General features: G+C 42.8%; 3 protein-coding genes across 12 annotated transcripts in view; 1 reads left to right on the top strand and 2 right to left on the bottom strand.

Annotated features, from left to right (window-relative positions):
• The window catches only part of ALPK1 (alpha kinase 1), a 158,606-nt gene extending 157,258 nt beyond the window's left edge, over positions 1-1,348 (bottom strand). For all 8 annotated transcript variants that reach the window (XM_062199726.1, XM_062199729.1, XM_062199728.1 and 5 more), the window contains exon 1: positions 1,107-1,348. The gene's annotated coding sequence lies outside the window, so the exon portion shown is untranslated. The remainder of the gene's footprint in view (positions 1-1,106) is intronic.
• Positions 1,349-1,559: 211 nt separating this feature from the next.
• Positions 1,560-9,386, top strand: TIFA (TRAF interacting protein with forkhead associated domain). 2 transcript variants are annotated; one of them, XM_062199117.1, is made up of 2 exons: positions 1,560-1,879; positions 7,700-9,386. In XM_062199117.1, the coding sequence occupies exon 2, from the start codon at positions 7,721-7,723 to the stop codon at positions 8,276-8,278; it is 558 nt and encodes a 185-aa protein (XP_062055101.1). In that variant the 5' UTR covers positions 1,560-1,879; positions 7,700-7,720; the 3' UTR covers positions 8,279-9,386. The 2 variants fall into 2 exon arrangements, with proteins under 2 accessions (XP_062055101.1, XP_062055100.1); XM_062199116.1 differs by having other exon boundaries at positions 1,560-1,756.
• Positions 9,387-15,904: 6,518 nt separating this feature from the next.
• Positions 15,905-18,845, bottom strand: part of AP1AR (adaptor related protein complex 1 associated regulatory protein) — a 44,080-nt gene continuing 41,139 nt past the window's right edge. Inside the window, exon 9 of one of the 2 annotated variants that reach the window (XM_062199734.1) lies at positions 15,905-17,738. In XM_062199734.1, the coding sequence (XP_062055718.1) occupies positions 17,473-17,738 (266 nt within the window). In that variant the 3' untranslated portion in view covers positions 15,905-17,472. The remainder of the gene's footprint in view (positions 17,739-18,845) is intronic. The other variant, XM_062199733.1, reaches the window with a different exon arrangement.

Here is an 18,845-nt window from a genome sequence, read left to right on the forward strand (position 1 = left end):
CCCTATTCAAGCTTTTAAGTTTTCAGGGCCTTCTGACAGTTGTCACAAAGGCTGGAAAGTCCAGAATGCTGTGGGTGTCCCTGCCGCAGCTACCAGAAAGTGAACTCAAGCTCCAGCCACGTGTGTCCTCCTTTCCATTTTAAGATGCGTTTTTTTTTTTTAACTTTTTAAAAATTTTTATCTAAAAACACAAACACAGACTTTTCACTTCAGTATGTGGTATGTTGCATTTTCCAGTTTGTTCAATGCTTTGAAGCTCAAGGATGCCTCTGCTTTCAACTGTACATGAGCCTGAAGCATCCTAGCTTTTGGCAAGCCGGCAGGAGACTCAACAAAAATCAAAAGAACAAGGCAGACTAAATGCAGGGCACAAGATGCGGTTTTTAAAACCAGCTGTCAGAAGGAGACAATTGTTACTGAGATTTTAATACAGAACTACAAGCTTTCAGTCCCCGAGGGTCATTTAGGAAATCAAGTAAGCCAGCACTTTGAAGGGAAACATAGAAAGAGCAATCTCCAGCTTGGTCGTGACTTTTTAGCAATTTTTTGACTATGCTTAGTAGTAACATCTATGTATATGGTCCTTTGCAATTTGTAAAGCATTTTTCCATCTGATTTGCTTTAATGTTGATGATTGTGGGGTGCTGGTTCTAGTCCCAGCTGCTCCTCTTCCAATCCAGCTCTCTCCTATGGCCTGGAAAGGCAGTGGAAAGTGCTTGGGCCCCTGCACTGGCGTAGGAAACCGGGAGGAGGCTCCTGGCTCTTTGCTTCAGATCGGTGCAGCTCCTGGCCACCTGGGGAATGAACCAACGGAAGGAAGACCTTTCTCTCTGTCTCTTCCTCTCACTGTAACGCTCTCTCTCAAACAAATAAATAAAATCTTTAAAAAAATAATTTTGATGATTGAAGATCAGATAGTCCAGCTCTGCTAATATTATTTTACTGTGAGAGTTTACCGGCATAACCAAAAATTGCAAGTCTTATCTTCCACGTGCTCTGACGTTGGTCACCTGGAAGAAGGCCCCCTGGCTGCCCCTACTGCTGAGAAGAAATAATAACGTCGATGATTAACGATACAACTGTAGCCTGTGCAAGAATCTGCCTACCTTGTGCTTCCTCATGCTTTTTGCTGTTGATTCTCTCTCAGAGTTCAGAGCATACAGAACTGGCACAGAAACGCCTGTATCAGCATGGAAAGCTGCAAGTTAGTTAAAATGCTCTCCGGGGCCAATATTTAGTGCCCGGGAAAGTTGAAGTGATCCCGGTCCCTTCTCACCAAAAATCCAGCTCGCAAGTCACAGGCCCTCCAGAGGCCACTGTTGGGGGAGCTGCGGCCCGGGTCGGCGGCCCCAGAAGTCAGACAGGCAGAAGCCCGGGACAGGGCTTCCGGCGGGAGAGGGCGTGGGCGGCGGGCAGGCCGCGCGGCCGGGGGCGGGCCCTCGGGGGCGGGCGGAGCCTGCGAGCCTCGCGCCTCGGCCGCGGCCCGCGCAGACGCTCCCGGGCCGGACCAGCTGCCCGCGGGCGCCAACGCCCCCAACCGCGGCTCGCACTGTCCGCCCCGCTCCGCTCCGCTCCGCGTCTCCCGCCTGTTGCTAGTACAGGAGCAGCCTCTGGGCCCGCGGGCGCTTCCGCCGAGTCGAGTGCGGACGCGGCGCTGTGGACGGCGCCGGGGCGCGGACCCCGCATCTCCAGGAGCCTCGTGCAGAGCCTGGAAAGCGAATCTGCTCCGGGAAGGTCGCAGACTCCGAGCCCCAAGGTACCTGCCGGGTGACGGCCTGGGGCTGAGGCAGGGGGCTGTCGTGTGTTTGCCCCCCGAAGACGGCAGCGTCCGTACTAGGAAAGTCGTTAGCGGTAGCGTGATCCCAGCTGTCGGAAACAGGTGACTGGTGGTGGAGGAGGGGGCCAGAGAGAAAGACTGGAGACGGTGGGTGGGGGTGGCGGGGCCGGTGTCTCCCTTGTACTTTCCTGTTGTGGACCAAGGTTTTCCAACCTGGAAGCGTCAGAAAGGATGCGGCGCGCGGAGCGGCGTGCGCGCCAGGAGTTATTGGCCCCAGCCTTGCCCGCCTGCTTCCGTCTGTCTCTGCAGGAAAATACAGTAATCCATTGTTTCTGGGGACTTTCCCCGGCTTTCGAAGTTGCGAAGAGAAACTTCCCAGGTTTTCTGGAAGCCAGGATCCACCCCCCTCCAGCCCCGCGGAGAAGCGGGGCGAGGCACCCCGCTGTGCTTCCCCCGGGCTCCCCTCCCGCGGCGTTGCGCCTTCATCACTCTTTCTCGCTAGCTCTGTGCTCGGTGAGCGGTGCCCCTGCCCCGCAGCGCTGCCCGGCGAGCCGGGGAGTCTGCAGAGTCCCGCAAGGCGCCGTGACCACGGGCGAGGGCAGTTCGGCCCGGGGACGGCACTGTCTCTCGCTGCGCGCCGCGTGTCTCTTCCCCTCCGACGGGCTCCGGCTTCGGCGTTTGTCGGGGGAGAAAAGCCTTTCCTATCTGCGGTCACCCCGGACAGCAGGGGGAACTCGGGGAGGGGCGGGCCGAGGGGAAGTCGCAGCTTTGGAGGAGTAACACACCCTAACGCGTCCGCCAGAGCGCCTTTGGGAGATCTGGTAGTGCTAAGCCGTCACGTTCCTTTTGTCTTGTTTGAAGACTCTGTCTCTTAAAGCGTGAGACGCGTGTTGGCGTGCCTGATTGCCCAGGGACCCCAAACTTCCTAGTAACGTGCTCGCACACCTGGCTGCTGTCAGCAAAACTCTCCCTACACGGCTTTCTGTTCACGACATTTGAAGACCAAACTCAGTCTGCAAGCCGGGGTGTCTCTGCCCCGGCTTTGCAGGGTGGTGGGAGGGTGGCCGGCCTCCTGGGGTAAGGGGCTCTGGAGCCGGGGCCAGGGGTTGGAGGTGGAGGTGGGGTTTTGCACCTGACACCTCTCCACCTAGCGGCTCCTCTTTCCTGCCTGCCTTCCCTCCGGATCTTACCCTTCCCTTTCCAGTGTGGAGATTCCCGGGGGAGTGCCTGCGGAGTTCCTGCCAACCAGCAGGAAGCCTTAACTGTCTTCTGACACCCAAACGCTGTGTCTATGTTTTCTTTTTCACGCGTTCGGTGATAGGGTTCCTTATAGTAGAGCTTGGCTTGGTATCTGTAGTGCCTTTAGTTGGCAGACGTCATGAGTGTTTTACAGCTGTTTGGTGTCAGCTCTCAGAATTCACCGCTTTAGTGATGCCTGGTGGATTTTCAGCTCCATTTCGATCCATTAAAGTCAGAGGTCTTGCGGTTTTTGTAGAGGACAGATTTGCTCAGTGTTGCAGTGGGTACTTCGTGCAGGTGGTGCGGTTAAAGTCATCCTCCTGCCTGCTCCTGGCCCCAGGTTCCCTCCCCGGAGGTGACCGCTGTTACCCCGCTCCCTGCATTGCACTTCTGTTTCTTTGATCACTTAACACTGACATTTCAAAAAGCTGTTTTGAGAACTTTATCACCAGTGATTTATCTTAAATCCACGAACTTATTATTTTACTTGTTCATTGGTTTCTGGCTTTTCTGTTTTTCTGTTGATGACTATGAAATGCAAGGGGCTCAGGTCATTCTGTAGAGAGACGTTTTGGCTCAGGGGGTTAACAGATTGGCTACATTAGAGTGCGGTGACAAATGACCTCAAAAATAGCAATGGCTGGCGGGAAAAAATGTTGATTTCCTTGCTTGTATTGTGTGTCTTCTGTCTACCTGTGGCCCTTCCCTCTGGGACCCAGGCTGCACTATCTGGGGAATTGCTGATGTGGCAAGGATAAGAGGGAAGGCAGAACTATACAGTGGCTACTTGGAGGAGAGAACTGCAGAGTGACTACTTAAAGCAGCAGCTTGGAGCTTCCACTCAGTCCTGTGTCTGTCCGTGTCTCCATTCGTGTTGACATAGTTTTCAGTGGAGTGGACTGACAATGGAAAGCCGGGTAACTGGTAGGGATAGGTTGGTTGAATGATATGGTCTTTCTCAGTGTCTGCCGCAAGGGGTCACTGTTGTGAACCTTGAGGTTCATCCAGCCCTGCTTAGACCCAGATTTATAACCCAGTTTTTCCTGTTATGGTGGATAGTGTATCTTCCCTGGTGCTAGTCATAAGAGCCGTATGTTGCAAACTTTTCTTGGTGGTGGATTTGCTCAAGAGACTGGATTATAAGCTAATGGGTTATGGATAGCATATTAAAACAAAATTTAGGTGTTACCAAAAAGGCTACTTTACATCTGGAATGTCATGGCTTTAAAATGTTTACTTATTCATAGTCAGTGATTTGAAATCAAAGCAACAGTGCAACAGACAAGAGTGATCTTCCATTCGCTGATTCACTCCCAAGTACCCACAACAGCCAGGGCTGGGTGAGGCCCAAGCCAGGACACTTGCCAGGTCTGCCATGTGGATGGCAGGGGCTCGAAGTGATTGAGCCATACTGTGGCTTCTAACCTGGTTATCCTTTTGGAACTATTGTCCAAAATCCAGGAATGAACTAGAATGATAGAAGCATATCCAAGACAAAGTATACATTTTTATTATTTTGATTTGTTTCATTGCAAGTATAATACCTGTTTATTATGGGAAATTTTAAAAATAAACAGGGAAACATACAGAGGAAAGTAGAAATTACCCAAGCATCACATCCTAACAGCAGGGTCTTTTCTTGTCACCTTCTTTTTTTTTTTTTTTTTGACAGGCAGAGTGGACAGTGAGAGAGAGAGAGACAGAAAGAAAGGTCTTCCTTTGCCGTTGGTTCACCCTCCAATGGCCGCCACGGCCGGCGTGCTGCGGCCGGCGCACTGCGCTGATCCGATGGTAGGAGCCAGGGGTTTATCTTGGTCTTCCATGGGGTGCAGGGCCCAAGGACTTGGGCCATCCTCCACTGCACTCCCTGGCCACAGCAATTGCATCATCTCATGACTTACGCTTTTATGCTGTCTACCTCTTGAACAATGAGCTTTTATCATAATTAAAGTGTCTTCAAATGACAGTGTAGGATGGATTAGCCAGTATAACCATGGTGTGTTAATTCTTGCTGATGTTGGTTTCATAGTGATTTTTACCACCCTTGGCTCAAGCCTCTGAGTGTTCTCATCTTTTCTACTTATAATTGGACATCTGTTGTCTGGATGGAGATATTTTATGAATGTAACATTAAAATTGAAGATGTAGTTCCAAATCAGTTAAAAGGAAATCTTGCTTAGCTCTTGTTTGTTGAATAGATCAAGAGTTTTATTGTTAACAAAATAGAAGAAAACATTGTATCTTAAAAGTTAATAGCACAAGGGCTGGCACTGTGGCACAGGGGGTTAATCTTCTGCCTGCAGCGCTGGCATCCCATATGGGCACTGCTTCTAGTTCTGGCTTCTCTTCTGATCCAGCTCTCTGCTGTGGCCTGGGAAAGCAGTGGAAGATGGATAGATTGCTTGGGCCCCTGCACCAGCGTGGGAGAGCCCGGAGGAGGCTCCTGGCTCCTGGTTCAGACCGGCCCAACTCTGACCGTTGCAGCCATTTGGGGAGTGAACCAGAGGATGGGAGACCTTTCTCTCTGTCTTTCCCTCTCACTGTCTGTAACTCTACTTGTCAATGAAATCTTTTATTTTTAAAAAAAGTAAATAGCACAGAAAGGGAAAGAAAAAATTCTGTTTTTCAATCTGCTTAATTTTGACACCAACTTCTAATACAGATGGCCAACAAAAAATCATAAAACTACACATCAACTTCACATAAGGCTATTGTTCCAAAAACCCCAAATCATCATAAATGGACAGAAGTTATGTAAGGACTGCAGGGAGTAGAGATGAGTTTATCACCACACGAAAGGATGCTGTGAATCTGGTAGGGAATGAGGTGTACTTCAATGTGTAGACATGGAAAAAAGTTCACCTATTGGTGTTATTAATGGAAGAACCCAAAGTCCACAACTCAGTACCAGTATAGCATGTTTCTATTTGTGTAAGAAAAGCTTACTGTCTGTGGAGATTCCTCTGTGTGTGTGTGCATGTGTGTGTGTCTGTGTGTACACATAGTTATACTACTATAAGGGTAAAAGCAACTTTTACAGTGGTTGATGATAAGAGAGGAAGACAAAGGGTAAGGTGGTGGAATATTTTTTAAAAATTCTTTTTGTGTTTGAACTTTTAAATCAGGAGCCTGTAATTTTTTTTTTTTAAATCTGTTTTCAAATGGCAGTTCCATGTCAAAACACTTCACAGAAATCGTAGTGACTAATTTTCCTCTTCTGTTAAGCGACTTGAAATACTTGGCTAATTGTGGAAGATAAATGTGAAGTGTGGGTGGGGGTGGAGGACTCAGGCCTTTGGGCCCTGGAGAGATGTGGCAAACGGCAGTGGTGCTATTTATAGTTAATGTCAGTTTGACCATCCAGTCGTTAGGAACTATTGACAAAAATAAGTAACTCCGGTAATGGTGAAGATGATGGTATTTAGAACTACTTCGTGGAGAGTTATTTATTTATTTTCATGTATGTCATGTCTAAATTTTAAAATTACAGAATAAAACAACCATTTAAAGCATTTGCCATTTTTCATGGTATGCCTACTAGAAAACCAAGTGATAAAAGAAAGGATAAATGTTGCAGATATTTGTTTATAACCGTTAAATTTCTTTAACCATATTAAGTTCATAATATATTTAATTATAATACAATTAATAGGCTGTAGGTTTTCTTCACATGTAGATCTTCTGAGTGTGTTCAAACCAAAGAGATTTTTTTAATTTCCCGATTTTTCCATTTAAAATATAATTTTCAAGGCAGGCATTTGGTGTAGTGGTTAAGCTGCCTCTTGAGATGCCCCCATTCCATACCGGAGTGCCTGGGTTCGAGTCCCAGCTCTGCTCACAGTTCCAGCTTCCTGCTACAGCGTTTGTCTGAAGTACTCAGGTCTCTGCTACTTACATGGGAGACTTGAACTGAGTTCTCTATCACTGGCTTCAGCCTGGCCTAGCTCTGGCTGCCTTGGGCATTTGGGGAAGTGAACCAATTGGTGGGAGATCTGTTTGTCTCTGTCTCTTTGCCTCTCCAATAAATAATATAAAACCTCTGAATCTGTTAAAAATAATAATGTATAGCTGTACGTTTTCTTTGGGCCTACATTACTTTATTTAAATGAGGAAGGAAGGGAGGTTTCTTTAAGCTTACCCCCAATCACCTTGCTGTCAATAACTGTTCTTTGTTATTTCTAGATTATGTCTAGGGTCTTGTACTCAAGGACTTGGTGTTAGAGTGCATATATTTATTAGTGAATTGAAAGTATTCTGTGTATTTTTTTAAAAGATTTACTTATTTTATTTGAAAGGCAGAGTTACAAAGAGGCAAAGGCAGTGAGAGAGAAAGAGAGCGAGAGAGCGATCAGTGTTCCATATACTGGTTCATTCCCCAAATGGCTGCAACTGCTGGAACTGGGCTGATCTGAAGCCAGGAGCTTTTTCTGGGTCTCCCACGCAGGTACAGGGGCCCAGGGACTTGGGTCATCTCCTGCTTTCCCAGGCAACAGCAGAGAGCTGGATTGGAAGTGGAGCAGCTGGGACTCAAACCGGCTCCTATGTGGGATGCTGGTACTGTATTGTTTTGTTAACTTAAAGTCTAAGTAAATCCTCTACCAGAACCTTTCATTAAAATACTAAAAGCTCTTCTGAGTATGTGCAGTGTGGGTGTGAACTAACTTGGTGTGGTAATTCTTGCAGGCAGGGTTTCTGTTGCCTGTCATGTCCACTTTTGAAGATGCTGACACAGAAGAGACGGTGACTTGTCTTCAGATGACTGTTTACCATCCTGCCCAGTTTCAAAGTGGAATATTTCAAGCAATAAACTTCAATAAACGAGATAAACTGCCCTCCAGCGAAGTGGTAAAATTTGGCCGAAATTCCAAGGTCTGTCATTATACTTTTCAGGACAAACAGGCTTCCCGAATTCAATTTTCTCTGCAGCTGTTTAAACAGTTCAACAGCTCAGTTCTCTCTTTTGAAATTAAAAATATGAGTCGGAAGACCAATCTGATTGTGGACAGTCAAGAGCTGGGCTACCTAAATAAACTGGACCTGCCATACAAGTGCATGGTGAGATTCAGCGAGTATCAGTTCCTGATGGAGAAGGAAGATGGAGAGGCATTGGATTCATTCGAGACTCAGTTTATTTTGTCTCCAAGACCACTTTTGCAAGAAAACATCTGGCCACCACACAAGCCCATCCCTGAGTATGGCATTTACTCATCCTGCTCCACCCAAAGCACTTCTCCTACAGAAATGGATGAAAATGAGCTGTGAACACAGAGGGCCTCAGAGGAGAGGCGGGAAGGGGGGAAGAGCTCTGTAGACACCTGATGGACATTCAGCATAGTCTGTCAGTGTTGTGTATTATAGTCGCCTGTTATGCTGTCACACTTAAAATTTGGAATTATGAATTCGAAGTGTGTAATGTCTGTGAGTCATCAGCGTCATCACCTGTGCCATTCCCAATCTGTGAGAATTACTTCAGGTGTACATCTGTGAGGGTTAATGTATTAAAAACATCCTTTGTGATGACATAGTTGTTCTCCAAATAGCATTCTATTATTATCTTTTTGTGCTTGATTTTAGTCTTTTATCTTTGGTTGGTCACAACATTTCACAGCAGCCATTTGTCTTCAAGGTCAAGGTTCCAGAAAGGTTGGTGCTTGTTACTATGAGAATGGGTTCTAGAGTACTGCCTGTGCATCACTGTACTTACATATGGAAGACTGATTTGAGAAAGCATAGTTTTCTGTGGTTCTCTAAGGATTCCAGTGTTCATCCCTAAAATGAAAGTTTTCCTGCCTGTGTTCAGCATCTAAATACATGTATACATTTTAAAGAAATACTGTGTTAGAATTATTTTCTCACCAAATCTGAAGTTTGATTTTTATGTAGTTGACAGTTTTTAAATTACATAAATTCAAAATTTTAGTAGCATGCATGGATATAATCAAGTCAAATTTCATTGCCTAACCATTTCTTTGAAATTCTTTCTGGAGGGGAAAAACTGTTCTTAGGCCACTCTATGTAAGTAAATATATGTGAACATTTATAATGAATGCTTAAATATTTCTAAATTTTGGGCTTCAAAAAGAATTGTCTTTATTTAAGATTCTTATTCAGCTCATTTTAACTAGAAAGTGAAGGTCAAATAAATAAAACTGGTCACTCTTTGGTAACTAAATTCTGACATTGTGAAAAAGTCAGATTTCCCAAACCAGGCTGGCATTGTCAGGGTTTTTTGTTTTTTTCTCTTCATACTATTTATTGAAGTCCTTTACTTAGTATAAGGTTAACTATATGATCATTAAGGGAACTGAAAATAGATGTTTGTAAAAATTAAGAGTCGAAATGTGAGAGGGAGGAGGAGGAAGGGTTGGAGCATGGGCATGAGGGGGGTGAGGGTGGGTATGGGGGGGGGGAAGTGTCACTGTGTTCCTGAATCTGTATATATGAAATACATGAAACTTGTATAACTTAAATAAAATTTTAAAAAGAAACAATAGTTTAAAAATGTAAATGAAATTTCTGGGGGTGGTGAGGGAAATAATTGTATTTCCATAACAGCCTTTTCAAAGGTATTTTTAAATACTTTCCAGCCTCTTAGCAAGTGAATGCTAACCTTATCAAGCCTTCTGTTGATTTAGACCATCGGTTGGTCAGTGCTGGGCTGTTTGTAGTATGTGATGTCCAGCACCTTGACCCCCATTCCCCAGCCCTGGAGCTCTTCCAGTAGTGTGAAGTACTTGTCCCTACTCAAAATGGCCTGCATGACTATTTCAGTTCCCATGTCTAGTTTTTCTGCTTTCTCCCTGTGCTACGTGGAGCTATGTCCAGTACAAAGATGGCTAGCTGTCCATGTGCTAATCTTGTGAGTGTGTTCACCTTGCAGAAGGGAATTAAAGCTGCAAGTAGGTGCTGATCAGGTACCTTTTCAAACAGATCATCTTGGATTATCTGGGTGGGCCCAGTTAATTACAGGATCCTTCAAAGCAAAAGAGAGGCAATAAAGAGGTCAGAATGATGCAGTGTGAGAGGAATTTGATCTGCTGTTGCTGGCTTTGAGATGGCGGAAAGAGGCCACGATCCCAAGAATGGCAGCAGTCTCTTGAAGAGCTGGGTACCTGCACTGGCCATCCAGAAGCTAGGAAAGACAAAGAAACTTAGAGTAAAAGAAACTTTGAATGAAATTCTGGGGACACTTGGATTTTACTCTAGTGAGACCTGTGACTTCTTACCTACAGAACTTTATAATGGTAAAATTGTGCTTTTTTAATGATTTATTTGTTTATTTGAGAGGCAGTTATAAACAGGGTGGGAGAGACAGAAAGGGCTTCCAATCACTGGTTCACTCCCCAAATGGCCACAATGACTGGAGCTGGGCTGATCTGAAGCCATCCTGGAAGTTTTTGTTCAACTTGAGAAATATATTTTTATTTTTTATCTCTTTTTCTTTCCTTAAAAGATCAGTAAATGAGAGTTGGCTATTATATAACTTACCTTTGTTCTCCAAAGAACAGAAACACTTTGCGTAGCCCAATTCCAGAGGCAATAACAGGAGCAAGAGGGTGCTAGGATTGCTTTGATGACCAAGTATGGATGCTCTACCCCAACTACCGAAGCACAGAGCGGGTAGAGGGGCGCTGGAGCATCACAGAACCCCTGGAAGCAATGAGCAGACTGCAGACAGGGTTCAGACACCTCCAGCTCCGCCCCTCCATGCATTCTGGCTGCATTTTCCATTGTTCTGAAACCTGTGTGCTAGCTCACTGCACCCAAAAGAAACTGAGACCTTGGAATTCTAGTTCCAAGGAAAGGTGGGTTTGGGTCATTCATTCACTCATCTCAGTCACGTAATGTGATGGTTGCTCTGGTCAATGGTATCATAGATAGAAAATACATTTTGTCAAAATGGCTACACTAGAGTAGGAATGAGGGCAAACAAAACTGCTGTTTGATACTAGGTACTGTAGGTAAGTTGGGAAACCTTTAGTACATACCTTAAGGACTTATTTGTCCCAGGAAATTGATTTTTCTTGGGCTGTTTAAGTAGAAGAGTCCATTAATCAATGTCAGTGTTAAACCATTGGCAGTTTTTTTCCTAAATGTGCAACTTCATGACGTGATTGTGCTTTCCAGTGGTGAAATCTCATGTGCTAAATGATTATAGAGCCATTTTAGAGGAAATACGGTAATGCACTGATTGATTTACAAAAGCTTTATGATTTCTGACTAACATGAATGGCATTTGTTCCAATGAAGGTAAGATGGAGGTTACCTCAAAACATTCGTGAAAAAAGACTTAAGAGATTTTGGTGCAAAATTTTATATCTCTGCAGAGTATTTTCATAGCATGTATTTTGATGAATTTTTTAAAGACTCAACAGTATGTGTTCACTTAAGGTCTACTTGAAAAGAATCTATGAGCAGGGCAGCGCTGCCACCTGCATTGCGGGCATCCCATATGGGCAATGGTTCAAGAACCGGCTGCTCCTCTTCTGATGCAGCTCTCTGCTATGGCCTGGGAAAGCAGTAGAAGATGGCCCGAGTCCTTGGGCCCCTGCACTCATGTGGGAGACCTGGAAGAAGCTCCTGATCGGCACAGCTCCATTTGGAGAGCCGCCATTTGGAGAGTGAACCAGCAGATGGAAGATCTCTGTCTTTCTGCCTCTGACTCTCTCTAGCTCTGCCTTTCAAATAAATAAATAGCTTTCAAAATAATCTATGAAATATCTATGCCTTGTAGAAGAGTTAGTCATGATCTTGCTAACAGGAGGGAACTATTGTTAACAGTTTGTGTATATACGGTAGCAGCTTCTGTGTTACCTCATGACCCTTCTTGTTTTCTTAGTTATCTGATATCCCTTGTTAATTATCTATTTAAAAACAGATATGGTCATTCTTTTACTGAGTGGATTGTGGTGACCAAGAATGAGAGCTATGAAAAGTGTAGTTGGAAGGGTGCCGGGGACACCGGTATCCTGTATCTAAGTGACAGTTGGCAGTCCTGGCTTCTGTGCTTTGAATCCATCTGGGCCCCTACCACCCACATGGGAGACTTGGGTAGCGTTCCTGGCTCCTGGCTTCAGCCTGGCCCAGCCCTGGCTATTGCAGATATTTGGGGAGTGAATCATCAGATGGAAAAGCTCAATCTCTGTTGCTCTGCCTTTCAAATCTTAAAAAAAAAAAAAAAAGTGTAGTCAGAGGGTGGGCATTTGCTGCAGGGGTTAAGTTGCTGCTATAGACCCTTACATCCCATACTAGAGTGCATGGCTCAAGTCCTGGCTACACTGCTTCTGATTCACCTTCCTGCTAATGAGCACCGTGGGAGGTAGCAGGTAACGGCTCAAGGGCTTAGGTCCCTATCACCCATGTGGGAGACCTGGTTTGAGTTCTGGCCTTCTGGCTTCAGCCTGGCCCAGCCCTGGCTGTTGCAGGAATTTCAGCAGTGGACTGGCAGTTGAAAGATCTTTATCTGTATCTCTAAATATTTTTTAAAGATTGATTTATTTGAAAGAGTTACACAGGAGAGGCAGAGAGAGAGGTCTTCCATCCACTGGTTCACTCCCCGGGTGGCTGCAACGGCTGGAGCTATATTGATCCGAAGCCAGGTGTCTCCTCAAGGTCTCCCATGTGGGGGAAGGGGCCCAAGCTCTTGGGCCATATTCCATTGCCTTCCCAGGCCACAACAGAGAGCTGGACTGGAAGTGGAACAACGGGGACTTGAACCAGCACCCATATGGGATGATGGCATTGCAGGCAGCAGCTTCACTTGCTATGCCACAACACCAGCCCCCAAAATAAGTTATTTTTAAAAAAGAAGAGTAGTTGGAATTTCCTGGGATTGAGGATGAGTTTTCCCTGAATCTGGTGACCAATCACTCTGCTATTCATCCTACATGAAAATGCTTACCTGGCCTTCTACCTCTTAACCCATGATTAGGGCTGGTGAACAAAGAAGGCAATGGATTCAGCTCTGTTGCTGGCTTCATTATTTTGTTGCTGATGGAAAGCCATCAAGTGACTGGGGATGAATTCATTTGGCTCTGTGATGGCATCAGTGCACCAAAAATCAAGACTGTGACATTTAAAAACAAAGCTTGGGAGATCGAGTACAGTCACAATACAACGCAATGGAACTTTATTTTAGGTCAATGTTACCTTTTTATGGTATCACATGTAGTATCTTAAAACAAGTTTCAATCCTCCAAAATTAAGGTAAGCATACTTTTTCTGACAGCTAAGCAGAAAGACCCCAAACTTCCATGCCTCAAAAATAGTATTCACCTAATTTCTTTACATAAGAATGGGCTCTGAATCATTCTACCTGGGTTCACCCTTTCTCCTGTAATCTGACACTAACTCAGATCCCTCTAATGAAAAACCATATTAAAATATTGCCCATTCCACAGGGTATCTGGGAAGATCAACTTAGATAAAGTATGTAGTGTCCTTACCATAGCATGTTATTAAAATTAGCACTGAGCACAGTTAGGTTCTTAGATCTGGTGGTCACATATAAAAGATTTCTCAACTACAGAGGACATTACTGTATCTGGGTGTCACCGTATTACTGCCTTAGGAGACAAAAATCAGGTGTAGGAAATCAGTATTTCTTTATGGAATTCTCTTATGATCTCTTACTGTCATAATTAAAAAGAGGTACCAAGTAAATGAAGATAGGAAAACACCAGAATACATTCAACAGAAAACAATTTTAAACATGTTCTTGAGAAATTTTGAATAAGATATCTTTATGTAGTTGAAGTAAAATTAAAACTATTCTCTGCTAGAAAAATATACCTGCAATTACTAGAAAAAAAGCAGGCATAATTCTAAATTTCAGCATTTTGGAAGTTCTAGCTTCTTAAATAAGTACCCTCACATAATCCTAGGCAGCCCATTCCTCCGCGGACACAGAATTTTTCCATGAATTGTCCAAACTGGCTGTTCTTACTCTTCATTCCTGTGCTCTCTGCTTTCCATCCCTTCACTTGTGCCAGACATCATACAGCTGTCTTCCTTTACCAAACCTGCCTCATGCCTCTCCCTCTCAAAGCTTTGACACTGCTGACCCCTCGTTTTCTGGCTTCTCTGATACCACATTCTCCGGTTCTCTGCATTCTTCTTGTAGCTGCTCTTTAGGCTATTTTTCTACCTCCAGCCTCTAAATGTCAGTATTTATTCTCTGCCTCTGAGTTCCCCAAGGTGAACTCAGTATAATGACTTCAAACACAACTGACCTCCCAGTGATTCTCAAACTTGTACCCAGATCTCTTCCTCGAGCTATATACACTCCAGCACGTTTCAAGTCTTCATCCAATCTCTCACAAGCACCTTAAATTTACCTTTCCAACCAGCCCTCCTCATTTCACCCACTTTCCCAAGCCTGTTCCTCCCATTACATTTAGTAAGTCAAATCAGAATGAAGAAATTACTTTCAAGCAGCTGCTACACTGGCTGAAATATTTCCATGGATCTGGCCAGTAGGGAGACCAGTACAAGATTTAGACACTCCATTACTTACAGGTAGAAAAGCAACATCATCACGGAGTTAGTTTGGATCCTTAGGGATGTCCCTAAGATGACACTGAACCAAGGGGCCTGATGACAGACAATGTAAGCATGGGGTAGCTACTACTGAGGGGCCAACTGCGACCTACAGTCAAGCAGTTTTGGAGCCTGCACTGTACCTGAGCGAGGGCAAGGTAAAGAGTCTGTGACTCACTGGAAGCAGCGAGTTAGCTAAGGAACTGCCTTACAGCAGCCTTATTCAAGAAAGGGAGGCAGACCCTTTGGCAGCCCCTTCAAGACTTTAGAGGGGCTGGTGTTGTGGCGTAGCAGGTAAGCTGCCACCTGTGACGCTGGCATCCCATATGGGTACTGATTTGAGTCCTTGCTGCTCCACTTTCGATCCAGCTCCTTGCTAATGTGCCTGGGAAGGCAGTGTAGAATGGCCCAAGGGCTTGGACCCCTTCACCCACGTGAAGAAGCTCCTGGCTGTTGGCTTCAGTCTGCGCCAGCCCTGGCTGTTGATGCTATTTGGGCAATGAACCAGCAGATGGGAGATCTCTCTCTCTCTCTCTGTCTCTCCTTCTCTTTCTAACTCAGCCTTACAAATAAATAAAATAAATCTTAAAAAAAAGGGGTTACTTATCTTCCCATGTTCTATGACTATATATTTCCTAACTGTGGTCTGTAATTTCTTTATATAGTGGTTATTACTATCTATCTCTTTCACCGGAATGGTAAGTAAAGGATCAAGGAACATATGTGTCTTTTTTACTGCCATGTCTCTAACACCCTAACAGACCCAGTAGATTCTCCAACTGTTGCCTAATATGTGACTTCTAATATTTTTAAGAAACATAAAAACATTACTATTCTTTTTCTTAGCAGTTAAAACATTTTAAAGTTTAGTTCTATCTTCTTTTCCTAATTTACTCCTTTGTGTCTAATCATATTGAGTTCAATAATCATAATTCATGGGGCCAGCGCTGTGGCACAGCGGGTTGATGCCCTGGCCTGAAGTGCCGGCATCCCACATGGATGCCGGTTCTAGTCCCGGCTGCTCCTCTTCTGATCCAGCTCTCTGCTATGGCCTGGGAAAGCACTAGAGGATGGCCCAAGACCTTGGGCCCCTGCACTCATGTGGGAGACCCGGAAGAAGCTCTTCACTCCTGCCTTTGGATTGGCACAGTTCTGGCCGTTGCGGCTATCTGGGGAGTGAACCAACGGATGGAAGACCTCTCTCTCTCTGTCTCTACCTCTCTCTGTAACTCTTTCAAGTAAATAAAATAAATCTTTAAAAAAAAATCGTAATTCAGAAGTCATAATATTTGCATGTTTACATAGTAAAACCAATAATTAAATAGTTTATTATCTTTAAATGTAAAAATGTGTTTATTCACAATCCTTGAGAAGTTACCATTCCTTCAAAAAATTCTTTATGAACAAAAAGCCAAGAAAAGTTACAATAGTAGCTTATGCCAAACCAAAAATATACATCTGATGTATACAAACTTTAAAAAGCATTAACACAGGCAATGTAAATATAGATTACCTTTAAAATATTTCCAATGACATAGCTACAACTTAAATTATGAGAGACATAAATAACAGCATTAGCTAATATATATTTACATATTAAAATGTCATTTCTATGAGATAGAAAAGGACATAAAACTACAGATGTCATTGCCTAGCAGTTCAAATATTGAAAGGGCCACATGATTTTTTTTTTAAGTACACCAAGAACTTGAAGTTACTATTTATATCTGGACCTTCCTATATTTTTTGGAACATGCAGTCATTGTTGCAAGAAAAAGAAAAGAAAAACACACTAAAGGAAAATCAAACAACAATTTGTTTATTACTAAAACCATACTCAATCCTCAGCAAAATCAAGGAAAGCAATTAGAGTGTGTTTTATATTCCTGGCTTTTTATATTGACGCATACAATTTAGGGTAAAGAAGATGTAATTGTCTATCACAAAATGCAGGTATATATTGAGAAACTTAGTTCCATCCCATTAAAGCACCTTGTACTACAAGGCAAGGAAACTATAATGAAATCAATGAAGACTTTCATACCAAAAAAGATTTTATGTATTCTAAAATACCCGTATTACTCTTTTAGGTGTTTCTTTCTTAAATCATGCAGAGAATATGTTCTGTGTAAAATCTTTCTAAGATCATTCATTGGAAATATAGAATTTAAAAAAATAGCAACACCTAAAAACTTAATATAGCAATTCAAAGTCAATATAATGGCACATAAAATGAAGTGAAAAACCTAAATATATACTTTTTCTTAAATAGTATTGTTGATTATATCCAACTTGAAATGTCCAAACTCTGAAAGCTTATTTTTATCATATTATCCTTTCTTCAGGTGTAATCAATGTTATCATACTAGGATATATAAGAATAGAAAGAAACTGCTACTCAGCATTTCCTAGAGTCATCTACTCAAATTAATTGTGCTTACTATTAGACAATAAAACTCAAAGTAGTCACAGAAATAAATAACACTAGAAAAGGGAACACTATTTTCAATTTGTTCCTCCTCATGCTCCCTTCACACCTGCTGAGAATTCACAAAAAAAGGCCTTAATATTTCACAGACAATGAAGTAGGTTTAAAGCATTCAAAATAAAATGTTTTGAAAAGTGAAAATCTCCAATAGGAAACAATGCTATAAAGAAAAGAGCTAAAATAATTTAATTGGTAACATGACAGAACCAATACATTGGTCTGGAAAAGCAGAAGGCAGATGATGAAATTGCACTTAATTCTGAAGCAAGTCAGATCTAGCCTATCATTCCTACTGCTTTCTAACAAAATAAGCATTTACAACATGGTTTCTTCCCTTCCCTTACAAAAAGGCTCAGCACAACCATTTATACATTCTAGTTGGTTTTTAACATTTGGTCATAACTGATAAACAAGGTCACACAATTTTACCCTATCGAGTCTGCTGATCTGTATCACACTGCTGCATGGCAGAATCAGACAGTTCTAATACAGGATTTACAAACCCAGAATACTCAGAATTGCCATTATCATCCATTTCCGCACTAACAAAATCATTCTCCCACTCCAGCCCATTGGAATCATCAGAGGCTGATGTCGGGTTACTTCCAGTCTTCTTACTGCTGTACTTCAGCGCTGCCCGGAGAATGTCTTCCTCTGTTTTGGAACGTTCTCTCATGGGAAGCATTCTAGTCATCCCTAGGATTGGAACACAGATTTCAGAATTCTAGATGTAGATAAATAGCTACATTAAAAGACTTCCCAGTTCAACCATATTGATTTTATATAATTATCAGACTTTCTTTGTAAATTAACTTAAAAAGCCAGTCCTCTGTGGGCCTTATTAAGGGAAACTGTTTGGAGTCTAATCCCAAAATATGCCTTTGATAAAAATATTAATATTTACCAAAGAGCATTTTTGATGCCACACTGATTATTTAATAAGGCGAAACTTCTGAAGAGTCACAAATAAAACAGAATAAATGGAGGATTTCAACTTATGTGGCCAAAGTGTGTTGGCCAAGGTCCTTTCCAATTATGATAATTTCATTTCCCAAGAATGACAATCATTCCAATGATAATAACAACACACACTTTTCCAATGCTAAGTTCCAGTTAGTGCTGTATGCACTTCATAGATACTGAATGATTTAATCCTCAACAACTCTATGAAATAAGTACTATCATTATCCCCATTTTATAGTTGAGGAAATGGGACTGAAGGATAAGTGATTTGCATAAGGTCACACAGTTACAAGTGGTAAATCAAGAATTCTGATGGACTCGGGCTAGTTCCAAATTTGGTGTTCTTAGACTTTTTGACTGTACAATAATGGAGTAGAGATGTTTTAAGGGGAAACTGTATTAGTTTTAAGTCTGAATAGAAAGAAATTGGTTGGTAAAGTGAAAATGTTAAAAATCTTAGAAGAAAAAAATATCATTTTATTAGCAGAAGGGAGGACAGAAATTAAATCTGAGTTTTTGGAATCAACACTGGTAACAGAATTAAAATGTAGGATTGGCAGATATGATGAGAGAATATGCCTCAACACAGACAATGATTTTATTTTTTGTTCTTAAAACATTACATCCTATAGTAATAAAAGAACAATTATGTCTATATCACTGTTATCTATGACACCTGAAAAATCACAAAAACATAAGCCAGTATAGCAAGCTATTTCTATAGACAAGACAAAAATATGCACCAGATGCTAATGTAATCTGTGAATTTGTTTCTGTGGACTTATATATATCAACCCAGAAGTATGTTTTTAGTGAGCTCTGTCCTCTGCCTAGTCCAAT

The sequence above is a fragment of the Lepus europaeus genome, chromosome 8 (genome assembly GCF_033115175.1).
Source record: "Lepus europaeus isolate LE1 chromosome 8, mLepTim1.pri, whole genome shotgun sequence".
Classification (NCBI taxonomy): Eukaryota; Metazoa; Chordata; class Mammalia; order Lagomorpha; family Leporidae; genus Lepus; species Lepus europaeus.